The following is a 17,737-nucleotide window of genomic DNA, read 5'->3' on the forward strand; positions in this document are numbered from 1 at the left end:
ACTGGGACCCAGGCGTCAGCGGTGGGGCGCCACCTGTGAGCCTCTGCGAATGCATCATATCCTGCCGTTCACCAAGGAGGGGAGCAAGCAAACGTGGGCGATTTTTTTGCACGGCTGGGGGCACTGGGTAGGCATTTTGGAAGCACACGTTGTACTAGGCACTCATCAAATATAATCTGATCTGGTTATCCTGAAAAACACGACTGAAGGCGGGAGGATCAATTGCATTTATACGATTTAACTCGGTGTACATAGCTCATAGTCACATTCGAATCTGATCTGATTATTGTCGCGAAGGTAAAAATCGTCATGGTGATAGGCATGCAAATCCAACCAGATTATGCTCCGAAACGAGAACACTTCGGCACTATATTCAGACATATTATTAGGAGTAGCTACCCTCGGGATATACAACGGTTATTGTCATTGACCCGACTATCTCCGGACCTGATTAAAAACCCGTTTCCGCAGTGAATGGGATGAAGCAAGCAACAATATTTGAAAGCCAAAATTGACGCGCTGCGGGATATCTCAAGTAGAAATACAGTCAGGCTGGTTAACCATCCGCAGCACCGTACCACTCTTCATCTCTCTCCGGGTCAACTAATTCAAGTCCTTCGAGTGCCGCGGACACCTTAGTGTCCGTACCACTTAAAGGGATCAAGGATGTAATCTTTTCAAGAATCACGTCGCGATGCACGATCCAATGTTCGACACTTGTGATCTCCGCATGAACCTCCCGTATCCAGGTCGAACGGTAGTAAGCATTGAAAGCCTGTTTGATCGCTGTGCGGGTAAGCTTCTTTCCTTTCCTGTTAGCCGTGAGTGCAAACAGTATTTCCAAAATGTGTGTCAAATCGACTATGTATGCCATAAATTTTTTATGCGCATTTTGCCTGGAAAATATGACTTGGTTAATACTCGGAACATTATATTGTTACGACGTACAATTGCTGGTAAGTTTCATAAGCCCATTGCACGAGAGCTAAGCCAGCAACAAATGGCAGAGTTACCAACGTTGCAGTCACGAGGGGAATAGTTTTCCTTCGGGTGCGGTAACTGCCCTTGAGTTTATTGCACAGTGGTTTGCACGGCAGCACCTACCCGGAAAATGGATTACCACTGGTAAGATGGGTGGATGGGTGGGCTGACGCTGCCGGTGCATCGACATTCCCAACCATGTTCATCATCAGATCTCGAAACTCCACGCTGTACAAATACTACGAGGTAGACTTAAGTAGCCCACGGTAGGGCTCACTAGCGAGATAACGATGCTCACCTCAGATGGATCATAAAAATTCCAAACTGACACGATGTCGGTGTGTATGACACGAAGGCAGTCCAACATCGTGTAACCCTGGAAATTCGGGCTTGCAGCCAGAGCTTTCCAGTACCCTTGTAAAGATCTGTGAGTTCCCCTCGCGCGTCACTTCATGGACTAGAACGTACTCTGCTTTCCAACGCTGTTTGAAAAATAATCAAGGATACAACACCAGTACGATGAGTAGGGGCTCACATGATGGAGGACTCGATTTTCACTCTGGGCACCATCCTCTGCGCTCCTGCGGCTGCAAAAGGTACTGGAGATAGTGTATTTGGTTGAGAGGTGAAACTCTCAGACACCTTGTTGTACGTGAGGTCAGTCAGTTGTTCGTGCCCTCGCTCATATTTGGGTTTCGCTGACAATGTCCGGGCTGAATACTAGAAGAGCGTACAACGAGTAACACCCACAACTAACTGCAACATGCAAAATGGTTTTATCCCCTGTGAAGGCCTGAATTGGCTTGATGCAATTCTCTTCCAAATATCGGCGTGCCTCAGCTTCGGGGTCGCTGATACTCTTCGCCCGCATGTGAATCAGAAGAGTGTCATATTTCGTGAATACAACTATGGTCGGGGCTGAAAATATTCAACACGTCGCGCATCAGACGAGAGCACGCCTGCTCACTATTTCCGAGGACCGCGTTCTCTCCACTCAGGTACTCCTCTGCACCCTCCTCCAGAAGCCGTTGACCATATTCTATAATGGGCACTTGAAAACACAACCTATACCACGTCGATCTGTTTGTTAGAACCTTCAGCGTCACGGTTTCAAGATGACGTACCAGACCGCATGAAGTTGATCTTTGATATGTGGCATCCTTTTCCTGGTCTCTATAAACGACTTCACTTTATTAGTGTTGCTGCCTTCGGCCGGCTCGAAGCCTCGGCTGTCGTGTAAGATAAATCGCTCGTTCTGTGGTGAAGTGATCTCCTGTTCAATGTCCGCTTGTCCTGCTTGATCGTTTGCGACAGACTATGCATACCCTTGGTGAATGAGTCGCATGGATTTAGAGGTTTTATTACTCAACCGCAACGTCCACACCGAAAACCCGGTTGATCAAAGATGACTTTCCCACACCTGACTGCAAGAATGTCGTTTTCAGAGCCTACAGGGATGGACAGCATGGACATGTTTATTACCTTTCCAATTACCAAGATTCGAAAACTATTACAAATTAGTACATGAAATAATCATGACAGAGAAAGGATTTAGTACTCACCGAGGACATTGCTTGATTATTTCTTTAGTGGTCGACTGCAACCCCTCAGAATTTGCAGGCGATTCGGATGTGTCTGGAGTCGGAGCTGCCTCCTGCAAGCCCTTTGTCAGGATTTACCCCATGAGGCCAGTCGTTTACGCACGGACTGCATCAAGACCCCGATGGTAATGCGTGTCTCGCCCCACATCTGAAGAAACTCTGCGCAAGAATCAGAGGTAGTCCATGAAATAATATATACGATTGAAAATTACCGTGCTCCTGCAATCCGGACTGAACATCGGCGGAACTGATCGAGACGATCTCGACGATCCTTTTAGACTTGAATACGAAACGAGACTTCTTCCGACAAACTGAAAGGGCGAGCTGCTCAGTTGCAAACGTTCTATGGTGGCATCGATTAATGACATGAGAAGTAGGGTTAAGACAAGGTACGCCTGAAAAAGACTGACAATGGCTCATCGAAGTGCCTCGCAAAAGCGCGGCTCCCTTGACTTTTAGGGATGTTATATTGGACGCCATCGAGGATAAGGTCGACGTATTGGCTGCCTTTCAGAGCGTTCTGCAACCTGATATCTGTCCATATTATAGTACGTTTCTGTCAGTCAGTATATACAAATCGTGATCAATAATCTCGAGTCGTACAAGATAGCTGAAAAGGTGGGTTCATGACAGTAGCAAGCTTAAGGGGAGAGCGCTGGGAAGGGTCCAGGAGTCCTGCTCAGGTTGATGCATGTTCGCACTAACGACACGCGATATAATGAACGCCTCGTGTTCATTTGGCGCCCAGCGGCCCACTTCCCGAACTTCCGCTTATTCGACCAAAATCTACGCTAATAAACATGACAGGTAGAAATGAGATGATGGCGAAGGAGATGTAACCACTGAATATTGCTGAAGAAACGATGCCACGGGATAGGGAATTCCCCGCCATGTGGCCCTCGAACTTCCTGCGTACGCCAACACCATAGTTCCGTTTTTTGCTTGAATATGACTCTTCACACGTTTCGACCGCGCCCCCAGCCCATACCCTGCTCTTCGACCAAAATCCAGTGCTTTTGTTTTCCGTCCATGTCGAAAGGCGACTTGTTTCTTAAGTCAAAGCTATGGACAACGTCTATCACCCTCCCGTTCCCCTACAGATCAGCCTGCATCTGGTCACATTTCTGTAAGACAAGTCTCCATCAAGAAAACCCACCAATCATCATCTATTATGTGGGAGCGCATACGAATGCAACGTTGGTTGCCCTCTTTCCCCTACAGTCTACACGGATGATCTCCCCTAGGAGAAGCAGGTGTCAGTCCACCACAACATGGCCGCGGGCGTGGCGAGGAATTCAGAGGCCCAGGTCGTGTACTGCACAAATGTACGCTTCAGCAACCTATCATTTCATTCTGGGACAAATATGGAATGATAATGAAGAAAACTCCAATGCTGCTGATGGCGATGATGGGGGTGGTGGGGACGTCTGCAGGGGTGAATGACATTGCACAACAAAACATCAGCGCTCAACTTGTGAACTCAGTGACTCACCAAAAAGGGAATGAAAATTGAATACTGATGATCAGACAACAGCAGGACGGCACTTAGAATGGGGAAGGTGTGCATGCGTTACAGGAGCAAGGAGAATGAGAGAGAAAGAAAAAGAGATGTGTGCGCGTGGTATTCGAGCAAACAGGTCAAGACGGAGGAAAACAACCAGAGGCAGTCCATCGAACAGCACAATCTGATATAAATGACTGGCCAACATACCAGAACGGCGACAGGCGAGAACAATATTCGCCGTGCACGAAGAGTATTCTGCATCTTAGAAGTTGCAACTGTTGCCATGCAACACTTGGGTACCTGTTCAGTGCCGATGATCGAGCCTGGTGCTCGTCCGGGAAAAAAAAAATCCATTCCAGTTGGCTACAAGGTATATATAACTACACTACGCTAAGACAGGCAATCGGACAGGGACAAAAAACATGCAAACAAAAACACAGACAAGCAGAAGGCTAAATACGATGAAAGTAAAGGCAGGAAATTCGACAGAGGCCTGTTGGTGACCATCGTTCCAGGTCAACCGAAAAAAATACATCCCTTTCGAAAAACGGTAGTCGACAAAACCCAGCCTCGGTATCTCCCGCTTGGGAAGGGGACCGAGGACGTCATTCCGCCGAGAATCACATCGCGCCGAACCAAAATATTCGAATGGCCGTGTCCATGTCCTCATCCATAATGCTTATCCTCTTGTAAGGACCAAGTTTCATCACCCCTCTTAGGCGCAAACGAGTATTTCCAAGAACATGTCCCATAAATGATACAAATCATGAAATTTCGTCGGTCATTCTGAAATAAACAGATCGTTTTCACGTTCTGAACCCAACGCTCGTAAAGTGATTCACGTACCGTTACTGGTGGCTTTCATAAGCCCCTACCCCCTAGTTAACAGGAGGCTGTATTTGACCAGGATGCGAAGCAACGAGACACCTTGTTGCAAGTGAGTTCTATCAGTTTGTCACATCCTCGCTCATGTTTGCGTCTCGCTGGTAGTTGTTTAAGAGAATAAGTAATGAAACAATCAAGGCAAGTAACACTCACAGCTAAATTCTACGTGCAAAATACCACTATCTTTCGAGACGTTCTTAATTGCATCGATGCAATTTTCTTGCAGATATTCTGCTGCGGCCTTTTCTGGATCTGGTTTCTTCCATTTTGCCCGCATGAAAGTCAAGAGGCGATCGTATTTGGTGAATACGACTACGATTGGGACTAGACAATTGTCAATATAATGACGACGACAACGAAAGAAGGATGGTAATGTTCTCACTATTACCCAGGACTTCTTTCGCTTCGTTCAAAAACGTTTCCGCATGCTCCTCCAAAGGCCGTTCACCGTGCGTTGGAATGGGAACTTGGAAACACAACCTGGGTATAGAATGAGACTCCGAATAAGATGGCTGTTTCGGAAGCGTGAAAACGGACCAGACGGCATGCAGCTGCTCCTTGATATCTTGTTTCCTCTTCCTTTGCTCGATGAAAGCCTTCACAACGCTATAATTGTCGCTTTCGGCCGGCTCGAAACCTTGACTATCGTGCAAGATGAATGTGCCGTTCGTCAGTTCTTTCTCGATGTCTGCTGTCCCTGGTGTATCCTTTTCTACTTGCTAATGCAGCCCATTGGTCAATAACTGGGTATTTAAGATGACAGAATCTTCGATGCACTCAACTGCAGCTTCCTTGCGGAGGACCTGATTGATCAAAGAAGACTTCCCAACACCTGTCTGCAGAGCGGCGCCAGCGCCATCGTTAACGGAGTTTGACCCGAATAAGCGGCCGCGGCACGGCAACAAGCAAAATAGTTACCTGACCAAATATCAAGACCCGAAAACTACTGGAATGAGAGATAGGTATCGCGAAAACGAGAGTTTAGGTTTCCTTACGGGTGACAAAACTGTACGGCCTCGGAATCTGTAGTAGACATGGATGCGCTTGGACTCGGAACATCATGCAGGCCCTGCAAGCTCCCATTAGGACTTATTCTGAACACCTGCTGATTTGCGCACGACTGGAGTGTATTGGGGTAAAACTTTGAAGATGATAACTTTATCGCCCCATCGATGTCGACACTCTGCAAGAGGGTAGCGGAAAGGTCTTAGAAGTCGATCCAGGTTGTATATGTATGTCAGGTGACTGACCATTCCCTTGCAGTTTGGAAACAACATCGCAAAAGCTGATCGTGGGGGATTCGGACGACGGGTTGGCTCTTCCCTCTTTTCGACGACGTACGGAGACGGAGAGTTGTGTAAGTGTTCTAACAATCGCGTTAGTTACAGTCAACCAGCCACGTATGGAAGATTCGGTTGCATCAACCAAGGTTAGAATGGGGAGGGGGTGCATACTGCAGCGATGACTGACAATGGCTGGTCGAACTCTTTGTAAAAAGTGCCTTTCTTTTGTTGATCTGGGCTGAGCTGGTGTCGAGCGGTGTCATCGAGAACGAGTTCAACGGATTCTGCATCTTTTGCGTTCTGCAACTCGACATCTGCTCCACAGAATGAGTAGGGTGGTTATTCCCGTCAGTGAGGCGAGTAAACAACGATCTCAAAGTCATACAGGATAGTCGTTGTGGAGACGATTGAGCCATGGTCAACAGCGTGGGGCTGAGGGGTGTACAGTAGGTATGTGGAAAGAGTCCATCCGGTTCGACGCCGTTCTTCTCTAGGTTCGAACCCTGCGCGCCTACGGCCGCCTCATGTTTCTAGGCGCCGGGCCCTAAGCTTGATCGAAATTGGCCAGGCTGAAGACGCGTGTCGGGAAAACGTTCGAACGTTTATGACGTCGTAGTAAGTTCCCTGGTCCTCGACAGAAGTGACGTAGCCCATATCCTGAGTTCGTTCACTGACGATAGTATTCCTACTAACACAACGTCGGATCATAAAAAGCTCCACGGTTTTCTGCACGTCCAGGGTATCGGACAGGGGTGTTAAGGCTCACGGGCTTCCAAGGGCACCTGCCTTCGAAGTACACACTCACTGCAATCGATGGGATGCGCAAGGTCAACCTGCTCACGACTCGGCGTCAAAGAATTACACAAACCATAGATCGCCAACCTCGCTACTACCCCTACATGTTCCTACAACTCGAGATCCGTCCTCCCCTCATCACCTCCGTGGCGTCCCAGGCCCATACACCTTTCTCGGTGTTCCTGGCACCTTCCTGGGCGTCGCCGTCACCACCCCCACCCCATTACTACTGCCAACCCCCGTCGGTGGTGGGGGTAAATCCGTCAACTTCCTCTCTCCAACCCCAGAGATCCCAAGGCCTTCCTGTACGCGCTGCACCTCTCTCGCAGCGCGTCGTACAGCGTCACCGATTTTTCCTGGTGGTCGTTCTTTGTCGATACGAGAAAGAGCACGGAGGAGGTCACGGGAAGATTCTCCTGGCGGATGAGGTGGCACAGTATGAGGATGTCGCAGTGAGTGGGGAAGGGAGGAACGAGACGTTTTCGGTCGTCCCGCCAGGGCCAAAGTTGGATGGTGATGTTGTTGAGGAGGTACCGGTCTGGACCGCGCACAGATCGCATCCGAGAGGAGGGAAAATCGATGGTCTAAATCTGCTTCGACGATACTTGTCACCTGTACCACTGAGTGGACATATTCCGATAGACTGTCGAGTTTGAACCGTAGGTCTTCGATAGCTTCATCTTGTTGGTTGCTGTCGCCGCGCGTTGACGACCCCACGCGATATCGCGCCTCATCCGTCATCGCCTCCCCCACGGCTGTCAAATCCACACTGGATCTAAACCTTTCCGACAAATCCTCTTCGGATGGTATCATCCACCGCCACCCGTCCCCCTCCTGCTCTGGCTCCTGCGACACTGCACGCTGCTTACCCCTTGCCTTTGCGGATAAGGGAGGTTTAAACGAGTCTCGTCGGGCTTCAAGTTCGACTTTGGAGTGGGTGGCGTAGGTGTGGTAAAAGTTGTCGACGCGAGACCAGGCTTCTGCCTCTGCTTCGGCTCTGGTCGTTTGACACGTGTGTCAGCAACAAAGGTTTTGACAAAAGAGCCAGGGAAAGGAAAGGTGTCGCACCATACGCAGGTGAGGCGACTGGAAGGAAGCAAAAAGGGAACGTACCGCTGTATATGGTGTTGAAACGTCACCTCCCGTTCCCGATTCTTCACGTTCTGCTCGTTGGGTTTCATTTCTCGTTTTCCTTCGCCTCCTTTCCCGTTGTGTGCGCTTCCAGCGCCAAATAATTTATCCTGGGAATACACTGACGTATCGATCTTCCTCTCCGCCAGCATGCGTATAAATTCCTCTTGCACGACCTTTAGTATATCTTTTTGGTCGTTATTGAGTGGTGGTGGGTCTTTTCCACGAGAACGTGTCTCGCCGACCTTGGATGATGATGGCCCCGACGACGGCGGTTTTGACGAAGAAGATGATGGGTCGGACAACCGCGTCATCGCACGCGCGGCCGACCACACGAGAAGCTGTCTCGCGCGTTGCGGTTCTGGCAACTCACAATCGATATGTTTATAAAAGGATGCGTCGCTCACCGACGCGTGCGGTTGAGCTGATAAGCATGGAGTCAGAGAGTCACAGAGGAAAGAGAACGACAGAGAAATGAGTCAGAAGTAGTAGAAGACGTACAAATAACACCGGTATTTTCAAAACTAGTACTGATGCGTTTGCCACGCATACTCATCGAGGTACGTCTGGGTGTCTGCTGGCCTTGCGGAGTTCTGGGACTATGGGGAGTGCTTGGTTGTCTCTCGTGGTGGTTGGATTGAGGAGGGCCATCGCGCATGAGTTTGTTGCGTTTAATTTGGGGTGTCTCGCACTGGGGGACCGGCTGGATGGTGTCGGTCGTGTGTTGTTGTCGCTGAACGGATGACGAGGAATGTGGGAACTGGAGGGACTGGTTTGTAGATTCTTTAGCACGCGACCGACGTCTCAAATCGTCGGTCTCGTTTTCCATCTGGCGTATATCCTCGTCCAACTCTGGTTCTTCGCGTGCAGCAGCGATGACATCGCGTTGCTTAGCACCTGTCGGTGCTCGGGAAGAAGAGTCGAGCTTGAGTTTCTTGCTGGGGTGTTCGAGTGCATTGGAGGATGATGGAAGTGGCTGGGACGATGAGGGTGGGCGCAATGGCGGCAGTGGACGCGAGACGGTGGCAAGGACGGGCTGAGAAGATGCCGGTGGTAATAAAGAACGTTGTTGTGGTGCACGGACGATGACAAGCCCGCCTGGCTGTGCCTCACCTATCACTGGAACGTGTGTTCAGTATACCGCGTCTTGAGTTTCGATAGTCCCCCCACCACTCACGCTTTCGTTTAGTGCTCGGCTGTCCGTGAGTGTGAGTACACATAAAAAATGAATGGAGATACACGCGCACCTCCTTCTTTTGTTTCTTTGTTGACAGCAGTGGATTCGAGTCCTCCGCTGCCTTGCGTTTGGCAGTCAGCCCGTCCATCTGCATCATATCCGGGAGACGACCACACAACACCGGGGGCGATCAACAAAGCGTGACGTGACACGACGCGTCTCAAATGACAGCCACGTCACGCCAGATAAGATAAGATAAGATAAGCACTCTACACTTTCTTATGTCTGGCTCCAAAGATCCCAGTCCCTACTCTCACAACGTCGCTGCCAGCCTTCAATGCGGCCTCAAAATCGCTCGACATCCCCATGCTCAGCATCAGCCGCCCATCGACGCCCCACTCCCCACCACCCGACTCCCTCAGCACATCCTCCAACACGTCCCGCGTCTGCTTCAATGCCTCAAAGTCTTGGTTTCCCCTCTCAGACGATGCCAGAGACTCCGTTAGACTTCCAATAGTCATCAACCCCTGCAAATGTAATCGAGGACACGTCGTCACGACATGCTTGGCAAGGTGAACGAGCTCCGATTCGGACGCGGATTCTATCGACGTCAACGCGGGAAGACCTGACTTGACATCTTCACCTGACGTATTGACTTGCAGAAATATATAGAGAGGGGTCGTTCGTTCAGATGGTACCGACTTGTTCAGTGCAGTAGCTGCCTTGGCGGATGCTACTGTCTGAATAGCGTATATGTTGGGAACAGCTAAAAAGTTGGTGAGAGGGCACCACGCACGTCCAAGGAACGATCTACACCCACAAGCCAATGTCTTGCATTTGTTAGATTGCAAGGTACCTATAAAATGCCATCGGATATCGTCCGGAAGCTGGTAGGGCGAGCGATGAGGAAAATAGCCATCAACCATCCACGCGTCCAGCGTACCTGCCCCGCCTTATCCACCAATTCCTGAACATAGTTCTCCCCAAAATCTCTCTGCCCCAGCTTGTGGCAAGCGAGAATATCCGAAGCGGGCTTGTACTTGGACACGGCCACCAGCGTAGGACCGTCACCCGATGCTGCAATCCTCACACGATCGCGTATCTCTGCAAGTGATTGAGCAAGTTCCTCGCATCGGTCTGGCGACGTCTCTAAACTTGACATGGCAGCGCGCAACCTTCGGGCAGTGGCAAACAACCTTCGGGCAGTGGCAAACAACCTTCGTGCCCTCATCGAAATCGTTCAAGCGTCGAGTCCGGGACAAAACTCGATCACGTGATTGCTCTGGCGCTCGTCAATACCAGACTGCCGCCAGACCTGGACATACATCTCTGGGGACTCAATAAAATGGCTCCATCAAATGGGGCTGACGAACCGGTACCATTGACATCGATCTAACCTTTGAACATTGGAGCGCGGTCGCAATGCATGCCAACGAGCAGAAAGTGTGAGAGAGAAGAAATTTGGTGGGAGTCACTCGCTCCTTCTACCCTTGGAAAACGACACATATACCATCCCTCCCTGGTAGTGAAGTTCAACAGCAGAGCCCCCCACCCCTTCAAGCCTTCCCCATGAATCCTGGTTTGTGCTAAATAAAAACCAGGTCACTATGGGCCAGAACACGGTAGGCATTTCTAGATCCTGTGACACATCTTCGACGGATAGCATCTCAAGACGTTTCATCTTGACACCACACACATATCACGCCGAGTTTAATGAAAACGGGGTGTTCTGATTACATTGATTCTCGGACACTTCGATTACCTATCAAAGACGCATGTCATCCATGATAACTCATCGTCGACGGTCACGCAGGCAGGCAGAGTCACCGGTTCACCACCCACATACATAACACGCGTGTTACACAAACTCAGCTATTATACTCTCCCTCTTTCCTTCAGGATAACGACCCTGAGCCGTTCTAATGCCTCATTGACTTGTTCCTCCGTGGAAAGCGAGAATGCCGCGCGAACGTAGGCAGTCCTACGACCATTCGGAAGAAAGACAGCTCCAGGGAGGGCGAGCACACCCCCTTCATAGGCTTTCTTCTCTATCAACTCCTTTGAATCGCCCTCTTCGTCCGAGTCAGGGTTCAAGAGGAGTTTGAACCTGCCAAGTCCCTTGGATGAGAAAAAAAATGGGCACGCAATTTCCGTCGTCACCTACCAAAAGAACATTCCAGCTTCAGGCGTACTCCACTCTGCAAGACCACCGAGGTGTGTTCGCATCGCTTTCTCGAAAACGTCCCGTTTTTCTCCGTAGAACTGTGACACAGCCTTGGTGTGCGCGTAGAAGCCATCATACCCCCATTGTTCTAGCAGTGCTAGCGCAATAGATTGAGCAAGGGAGGAAGGCTGCAAGTTCACAGTCGCAGTCTAGACCCAAATTTGTCAGCGACAGACAGAAATGTATGTAGGAGATAACGCGCAACAAGCAGCCCAGTTGTCACCCAAAAATGAAGGACATACGTGGAGATCTATGACATCCAGAATTGGCTTCGGCCCGGAAACGAAACCGATCCTCATCCCTGCAGACAGGATCTTTGACAAACTGTCAAAACGGAGAACACGGCCGACTTCAGGCTGTTCGAGCTCGAGTTTGAAATACGAAGATGGGCGTTCGGCTTTCCCGAAATAGAGATAAAAATAAGGATCGTCTACAGTACTAGACATTTTAGTCCTCCTGCCGTTGTTCCGATCGTGTGGCTGTTATACGAACCCTCGAGAATAAGGAAGTTGTGCTCTCGAGCGAGCTCGAGGACCTCTCTGCGACGTTCGATCGTGGCTGTCATTCCTGTTGGATTACAGCCGTACTAGATCGATATGACATCAAACACATACGATCGATCAGTGGGGACAAAGATCCAGACTAACCGGAACTGTATAAAATATCCTCGGTTTCGGTTTTTCAACTGGCCAATTCTCGAGAATGGATCGAAGAGAATCTGAGCACACGCCGTTAGAATCCGTTTCGACCTCTGCAGATACCTGGTATGCATGAACGATGAATGAGTGAGTTGAGATGTGACCGACCATTTTCCTCGCAATGGAGGGCCTTGAACATAGGAATGACACCGCTGACGAACACGGAAAATATCAGCACTTGATTGTAACCAAAATCCGAGTTGGCTGAATGGTGGGAATGGCTCACGCATAAACTGGCGACTCGATCAAAACCGGATCCCCCTCATCAACGAGCGATTGAACAGCCTATTTGCAACGGATTAACCTGAAAAAATTAAGGCCCTGGCTTTGCGCACCGACTGACCTTCCATATCAAATCCTGTGATCCAGTGCCCACAGACAATCTCCACCCCTCATCCCGTCCGCGTTCATGTGAACGCTCCTGTAGGCCCATAAACCAATCGATCAAGCGTGGAAGACCAGCAGTTGCTCCATACTGCAATCCCACTGCGAGATCCGATCCACTGAGCGACACAGTCGTCGATTCGCCGGGGTTAGATGGACAAGTCGCTGTGAAGGAGAATGACTGGAACGGGAACATGGCATCATTGGGTTTCCCTGCTAGGAAGGATATGACGCCTGGTTTGGCTTCTAATGGGTATAACCCACGAACTGAACGAGATCAATCATATCGGTTTAGAGTAAGCACCACTGGCTCTGAAATGCCATTGAGAGTAAGACAAGTACGTACTCGGACTGGGTTTGCGCTCCTTGGCTGCCTTGGACAAAAAAGAATGATAGAACTCCGGCGGGAGCTGTTTGACCGAACGCTGAGGATCGTGGTTAGGCTGAGCAGCCGCGATAGTCATGGTGAGTGGTCTTGATCACGACAGTTAGATGTTTAGTGATCGTAGTTATCGCGGTTGCCCGGCAAAATGATCACACGAATGCGGTGGATCGTCCAAAGCGAGGTCCAATTCAATCACCTTGCAGTGCCCCTTCCAGAAGATCGATGCAATGATCGACGACGACAGCCACTGCTTAGTACACTCACTAGCGGGTTGAATTTGCTAGGAGATCAGCAACGGCACCTCCAGAGAAGCGAGGATCCACGTGACCAGCACTAGGTGACATCACTACAGTTGCAACTTCGAAGCCTCCGTCGCCATCGACCTTGCATCAGCCGCCTGCGGTGACTAGCAGTGTTCTTACAGGGACGAGAATGAGTGCAGAGAAGCTATGATATGAAGGTAATGTTCCTCACTAGAGTGGTGGTGCACACTCCGCCACTGTCAATGATCTGTCTGTTTAGGATGAAAACGCGGTGAAGGTGACGGTGTACCTCTCAAGAACAACAAGCCGTCTTGCCGTGTCCAATATGATCAACTTCCATATGATATCACGGAAGCAAGCAATTACAGTTGGAGAAGCGTGACTTGCGGTCACAGCAAGTCTATCTCTCAGGAACGGGAGAACATTTCATTGCAGCTACTATGAACTTCCTGGAATAACTACCGCACAGAAACTCATTCAGCCAAGTACCTTCCAGAATTCCACAAGGAAAAGGGCAAAAATAACCTCCCGTTCAGACTCCGCCATATAAAACCTACCTGCAGTCTTAATCGTAGTAACTGAAGTGATGAGCCTTGTTTCAGGCTTCGAGTGAGGTCTAAGTGCGGTCCTATGACGAAAGCGCGGATGACGGTACAGTGAAGGGCTTTTGCGCAGTTACACTACTCAATTGACTGAGATCGAACGTAGATGTATCCTGGCGACCGCTCACCGCCAGGTCTGTGGAACATTGTGTTTCGTCTAGTTCACCACTCGTTGCAATAGCATACGCCCAGGTGGCGCAGAAGGTGAACAATGCAAGCCTGTCCGTATGTCTTCCACTTGCAGTCATTGCGTGCTTACGTTATTTGTCGATGAACAACGTTTGCTCCTTATCTGCTTGAGTGTTGTATGCGCACGCTCACTGGCCTTGTCTGTGAACATGAGAAGGTGGGTTGGAATGACAGCCCGTCGAGTAAACGCCCTTTCCAGACGAGCGCAGATTTCGCGAAACCGGCGGCCGGTCCTGTCTTGACACCACGCGAGATTAGCACCGGAACAACTTTCTGGAAGGACGTGCCCAGATACTGGGAACTAACTGTTATGAGCTAGTTCTGGTCTTCTGTTGAGGAACATTCCGCGCAGTGGCGTAGAAGTAACTTGGCAAGTGGCGGAAACAGACATGAAACCGCATTCCACAAAACATATTGCTGCGTACCTACCAAATCCCCCCGAATAACTTGGGTAATGTACTATACGCTATCTTTCCAACGCGGGCGAGGGCAGGCGTATATTATTCAATGCTAAAACGCTCTTTGCAGGACGAGCGCCGATCCGGCAGAATCGACGGTTCGTCGTCTTCTGACACGGTGCAAGCCGAATGTCAGTGCATCACCACCGGGGCAACTTCCGGGAAGAACCGTGTCCACCAAACGTGGTAGTTCCGGTCTTCTACTGAGGAACTTTCCAAGGAGTGGCGTAGAAGTAACTTGGTAAGTGGCACCCAAGCGCGTTGTGCGTGTGAATGATAAGTGCCCTTTGGACGTCCCAATTCCATGTTGCTTCGGACTCACCACTCCACTCATGGCTGGAAGAGACAGACCGCATTCCACAAAACAGGTTGCTCCGTACTGCGACCTCCACTGAGTCACTTGGGTAATGCACCACGGGCTACCTTGCCAACACGCTTACAAAGGTAAGCGTATTTTACCCGATGCTGTGCGGAGGAAGGTGAGTACATCTCGCCATAAATGCTCCAATGCGGACGTTGGAATTCTGTAATTGCACCCGGGACTATTTTATGACACTACAGGCTGATGCATTGTTTCATTCAGTTGGTATTATGCTATTATTTGGCACACTGCCCGTTCGTCACATCCGATCCTGTGCCGTCAAACCGTGCTATGAGCTGCGTTGCCACTCAGGTTTGTCATTAACCACGATGCTGGGCGGCTCAATCCAGAGTGCATCATGAGTCATCTTCGTTCCATATGTGAGGCTTGAGGACCGAATTTTATCCATAAAGGTTCCGCGCAACAGAAATGTTCCACGACGCCATACATATACCACTATACATGCTATCTATCATCAAGAGCGGAGCTTACTGATGAAGGAACAACCATATCTCCCGAGTTGGTTCCCGGGAAGCTCTACCCGGAGAAACCAAATCACTCAACGGATACTAAAGGCTTTCTCAGGATAGGCAAGAATGGCTCGCCTTCGACTGCCTGATTCTGTAATGGGAGCGGTGACTAGTATATTCCGTAATATGCACGCCCTTCAGCAGAGAAAGGTACCTGAAACGTCTCACTTGAGCTTGATGCGTGAAACGGACAGTCCACCATCACCGTACATATATCGTACTGAGTAACCTGCAATGAGAATGGCACTGTATCTACTTTGTCTTTCAGACGTTTCGATTACGCGTCAAAGACGCGTGCCATCCACACACATCTTATCGCGTGACGGCAGCCATGCACGCGATTCGCCCACCCACTTATGTACACGCGGTCGTCGCACAGCCCGACACGCAAACTCAGCTATCACTCTCCCTCACTTTCAGGCTGATAACCTGAAGCCGTTCTAAATACAACGCGGTGGTCCACGGAAAGCGAGCATGCCATGCGAACATAGGCAGTAGTGTGACCGTTTGGAAGGAAGACAACTCCGGGAAGGGCGAGCGCGCCTCCTTCATCAGCCTTTCTCAATCAAGTCTTCCGAATCTCCCTCGTCGTCCGTGTTACGATTCAAGAAGTTTAAACCTACCAGTCATTCTATTTGTCAGCACGATGGCAGTGACGATGAAGGGTCCCAGACAAGGGCTCGGAGTTTAGTTTCCGTCGCGCTCCAAAAAAACATTCTGGTGTCACGTGGACTCCGTTCCATTGCTTTCTCGAAAACGACCGATTTTTCTCTGTAGAACCCCAACACAGTTTTTGTGCAAGCGTAAAGTCATCATACCCCATTGTCCGACGAGCGCAAACGCGACGGAATGCCCGAAGGAAGTTAACCGTCTCAGTCTAGACCTGTAATGGTCAGCTCAAATTCGAGGGGTGCGCTCGAGGACCAGCTTAGTCACCCCAAAATGAAGGACATGCATGGAGATCCATCACATCCGGAATCGGCTTCGGTCCAGAAACGAACTCAACCCTCATTCCTACGGGCAAGATCTATGGCAAGCTGTCAAAACGGAGAACACGGCCGACTTCTGATCGCTCGAGTTCGAGTTTGAAATACGAAGGTGGGCGGCCGGACTTCCCGAAATATAGAGGTAAAAACAAGGGTCCTCTATAGTTGGTCCTTTCTTCGTGCCCATCCGTGTGGCAACTAGACGAACCCTCGAGAATAAGGAAGTTGTGCCCTCGAGCGAGCTAGCGGCCCGCTCGTTGACATTTCGATCGTGGCGGCCACTCCTGTAGAGCTAAGGCGTACTCCGTGGCACAGTAATGCATCAAATACATCTGATCGATCTGCAAGGATAAAGATCCAGACTGACCGGGACCGCGTCGAAGATCTTGGGCGTCGGATTTCGCAGCTGGTCGAGTTTCGAGATCGAAGAGAAGAGAACTTGAGCAAATATGCACAGGCTCTGGCGTCCAATTCGATCCCTATAGACGGTTCTGATGAAAACGTAGAGATGATGAGATTTACCGACTATATTCTTCTTAGGGGACTGATGGAATTTAGGTGGGAGCTGTTTGACAGAACGCAGAGGATGGTCAATGCGCTTTAGTCATGCCGAGGGTCACGCTGGATCGATCCTAGCACACTGCGGGCTGGGTGTTAATGGTCGTAGTTAGTTTTTATGTCGCTGCAGCCTTATCCCAAGTCATTCAACCTACATGATTGTTGATGCTCATGGTATCTTGTAGTACATAAAAAATGAGACTGCTGGAGTCACGTGATCAGTACTTCTTCAATTCACCAACAGGCCGCTGGCAGATGGGCCGGAACTTCGACTTGTTCTGCAGTGACGAGCGCAGTTCGCGCACGGACTGGAACGGGCGCTGACACGTTGTAATACACAGCCCCTTCCCATACACATCGCAACTCTCCATCCTCTGACTGTGACGACGCACCTTTGAAGAACCCGCGTCGGCGAAATTCTCTCCTCCTATGAGGGCTACGGTTTCCGCGGACGCAAGTCTACCTCAGCATACATGGCTTAGAAACGTATTCAATCCTCCTCGGATTGTGAGTACTCGAGTTGCCGGGACACAGCGGGAACGCGACTTCTGCTAGTCATGGTAACGGGCAAAAACGGGAGAACGTTCATTACAGCTCAAGACGGTGACATCATGGGTAACACTGCGAACACAACCTCAGTCGCCTTCAAGGAATTCACAAGGCAATGAGCAAAATGAAGTTCTGTTTAGACTTCGCCTTACGAAGTACACCTGCAGTTCTGACGGCACTAGTGAAGCGATGG

At 50.0% G+C, this 17,737-nt stretch overlaps 5 protein-coding genes across 5 annotated transcripts; all 5 read right to left on the minus strand.

Annotated features, from left to right (window-relative positions):
- Window positions 1–338: 338 nt before the first annotated feature.
- Window positions 339–3,312, minus strand: F5J12DRAFT_747862 (uncharacterized protein). Its single transcript, XM_051742092.1, has 16 exons — window positions 3,186–3,312; window positions 2,993–3,116; window positions 2,795–2,925; window positions 2,686–2,741; window positions 2,544–2,635; window positions 2,464–2,488; window positions 2,352–2,405; window positions 2,106–2,296; window positions 1,949–2,046; window positions 1,732–1,899; window positions 1,517–1,679; window positions 1,450–1,463; window positions 1,280–1,395; window positions 1,105–1,220; window positions 949–1,044; window positions 339–896 (listed from the first exon to the last, which is right to left on the minus strand). Exons 1-16 carry the CDS (start codon window positions 3,208–3,210, stop codon window positions 557–559), a joined length of 1,809 nt encoding a protein of 602 aa, XP_051595313.1. The 5' UTR covers window positions 3,211–3,312; the 3' UTR covers window positions 339–556.
- A 1,382-nt stretch (window positions 3,313–4,694) lies between these two features.
- On the minus strand, window positions 4,695–6,564 carry F5J12DRAFT_472035 (P-loop containing nucleoside triphosphate hydrolase protein). Its single transcript, XM_051739593.1, has 10 exons — window positions 6,222–6,564; window positions 6,090–6,154; window positions 5,967–6,040; window positions 5,890–5,914; window positions 5,754–5,807; window positions 5,509–5,690; window positions 5,354–5,451; window positions 5,125–5,295; window positions 4,933–5,069; window positions 4,695–4,872 (listed from the first exon to the last, which is right to left on the minus strand). Exons 1-9 carry the CDS (start codon window positions 6,421–6,423, stop codon window positions 4,969–4,971), a joined length of 972 nt encoding a protein of 323 aa, XP_051595314.1. The 5' UTR covers window positions 6,424–6,564; the 3' UTR covers window positions 4,695–4,872; window positions 4,933–4,968.
- Window positions 6,565–7,187: 623 nt separating this feature from the next.
- F5J12DRAFT_897649 (Mis12-Mtw1 protein family-domain-containing protein) lies at window positions 7,188–9,505 on the minus strand (the record flags this gene model as incomplete). The annotated part of the gene is made up of 5 exons (XM_051748043.1): window positions 7,188–8,046; window positions 8,163–8,604; window positions 8,682–9,299; window positions 9,358–9,376; window positions 9,428–9,505. 5 exons carry the CDS (start codon window positions 9,503–9,505, stop codon window positions 7,188–7,190), a joined length of 2,016 nt encoding a protein of 671 aa, XP_051595315.1.
- Window positions 9,506–9,541: 36 nt separating this feature from the next.
- Window positions 9,542–10,579, minus strand: F5J12DRAFT_862261 (uncharacterized protein). The gene is made up of 3 exons (XM_051746925.1): window positions 10,301–10,579; window positions 10,178–10,244; window positions 9,542–10,123 (listed from the first exon to the last, which is right to left on the minus strand). The coding sequence occupies exons 1-3, from the start codon at window positions 10,517–10,519 to the stop codon at window positions 9,627–9,629; spliced, it is 783 nt and encodes a 260-aa protein (XP_051595316.1). The 5' UTR covers window positions 10,520–10,579; the 3' UTR covers window positions 9,542–9,626.
- Window positions 10,580–11,010: 431 nt separating this feature from the next.
- Window positions 11,011–13,561, minus strand: F5J12DRAFT_472386 (pyridoxal phosphate-dependent transferase). The gene is made up of 10 exons (XM_051739594.1): window positions 13,523–13,561; window positions 13,010–13,465; window positions 12,623–12,930; window positions 12,506–12,564; window positions 12,388–12,431; window positions 12,229–12,332; window positions 12,074–12,167; window positions 11,824–12,011; window positions 11,522–11,730; window positions 11,011–11,464 (listed from the first exon to the last, which is right to left on the minus strand). Exons 2-10 carry the CDS (start codon window positions 13,125–13,127, stop codon window positions 11,233–11,235), a joined length of 1,356 nt encoding a protein of 451 aa, XP_051595317.1. The 5' UTR covers window positions 13,128–13,465; window positions 13,523–13,561; the 3' UTR covers window positions 11,011–11,232.
- Between the last annotated feature and the right edge of the window lie 4,176 nt (window positions 13,562–17,737).

The sequence above is a fragment of the Pisolithus orientalis genome, assembly GCF_024613125.1.
Source record: "Pisolithus orientalis strain OTSU chromosome Unknown F5J12scaffold_57, whole genome shotgun sequence".
In the NCBI taxonomy this organism is placed as follows: Eukaryota; Fungi; Basidiomycota; class Agaricomycetes; order Boletales; family Pisolithaceae; genus Pisolithus; species Pisolithus orientalis.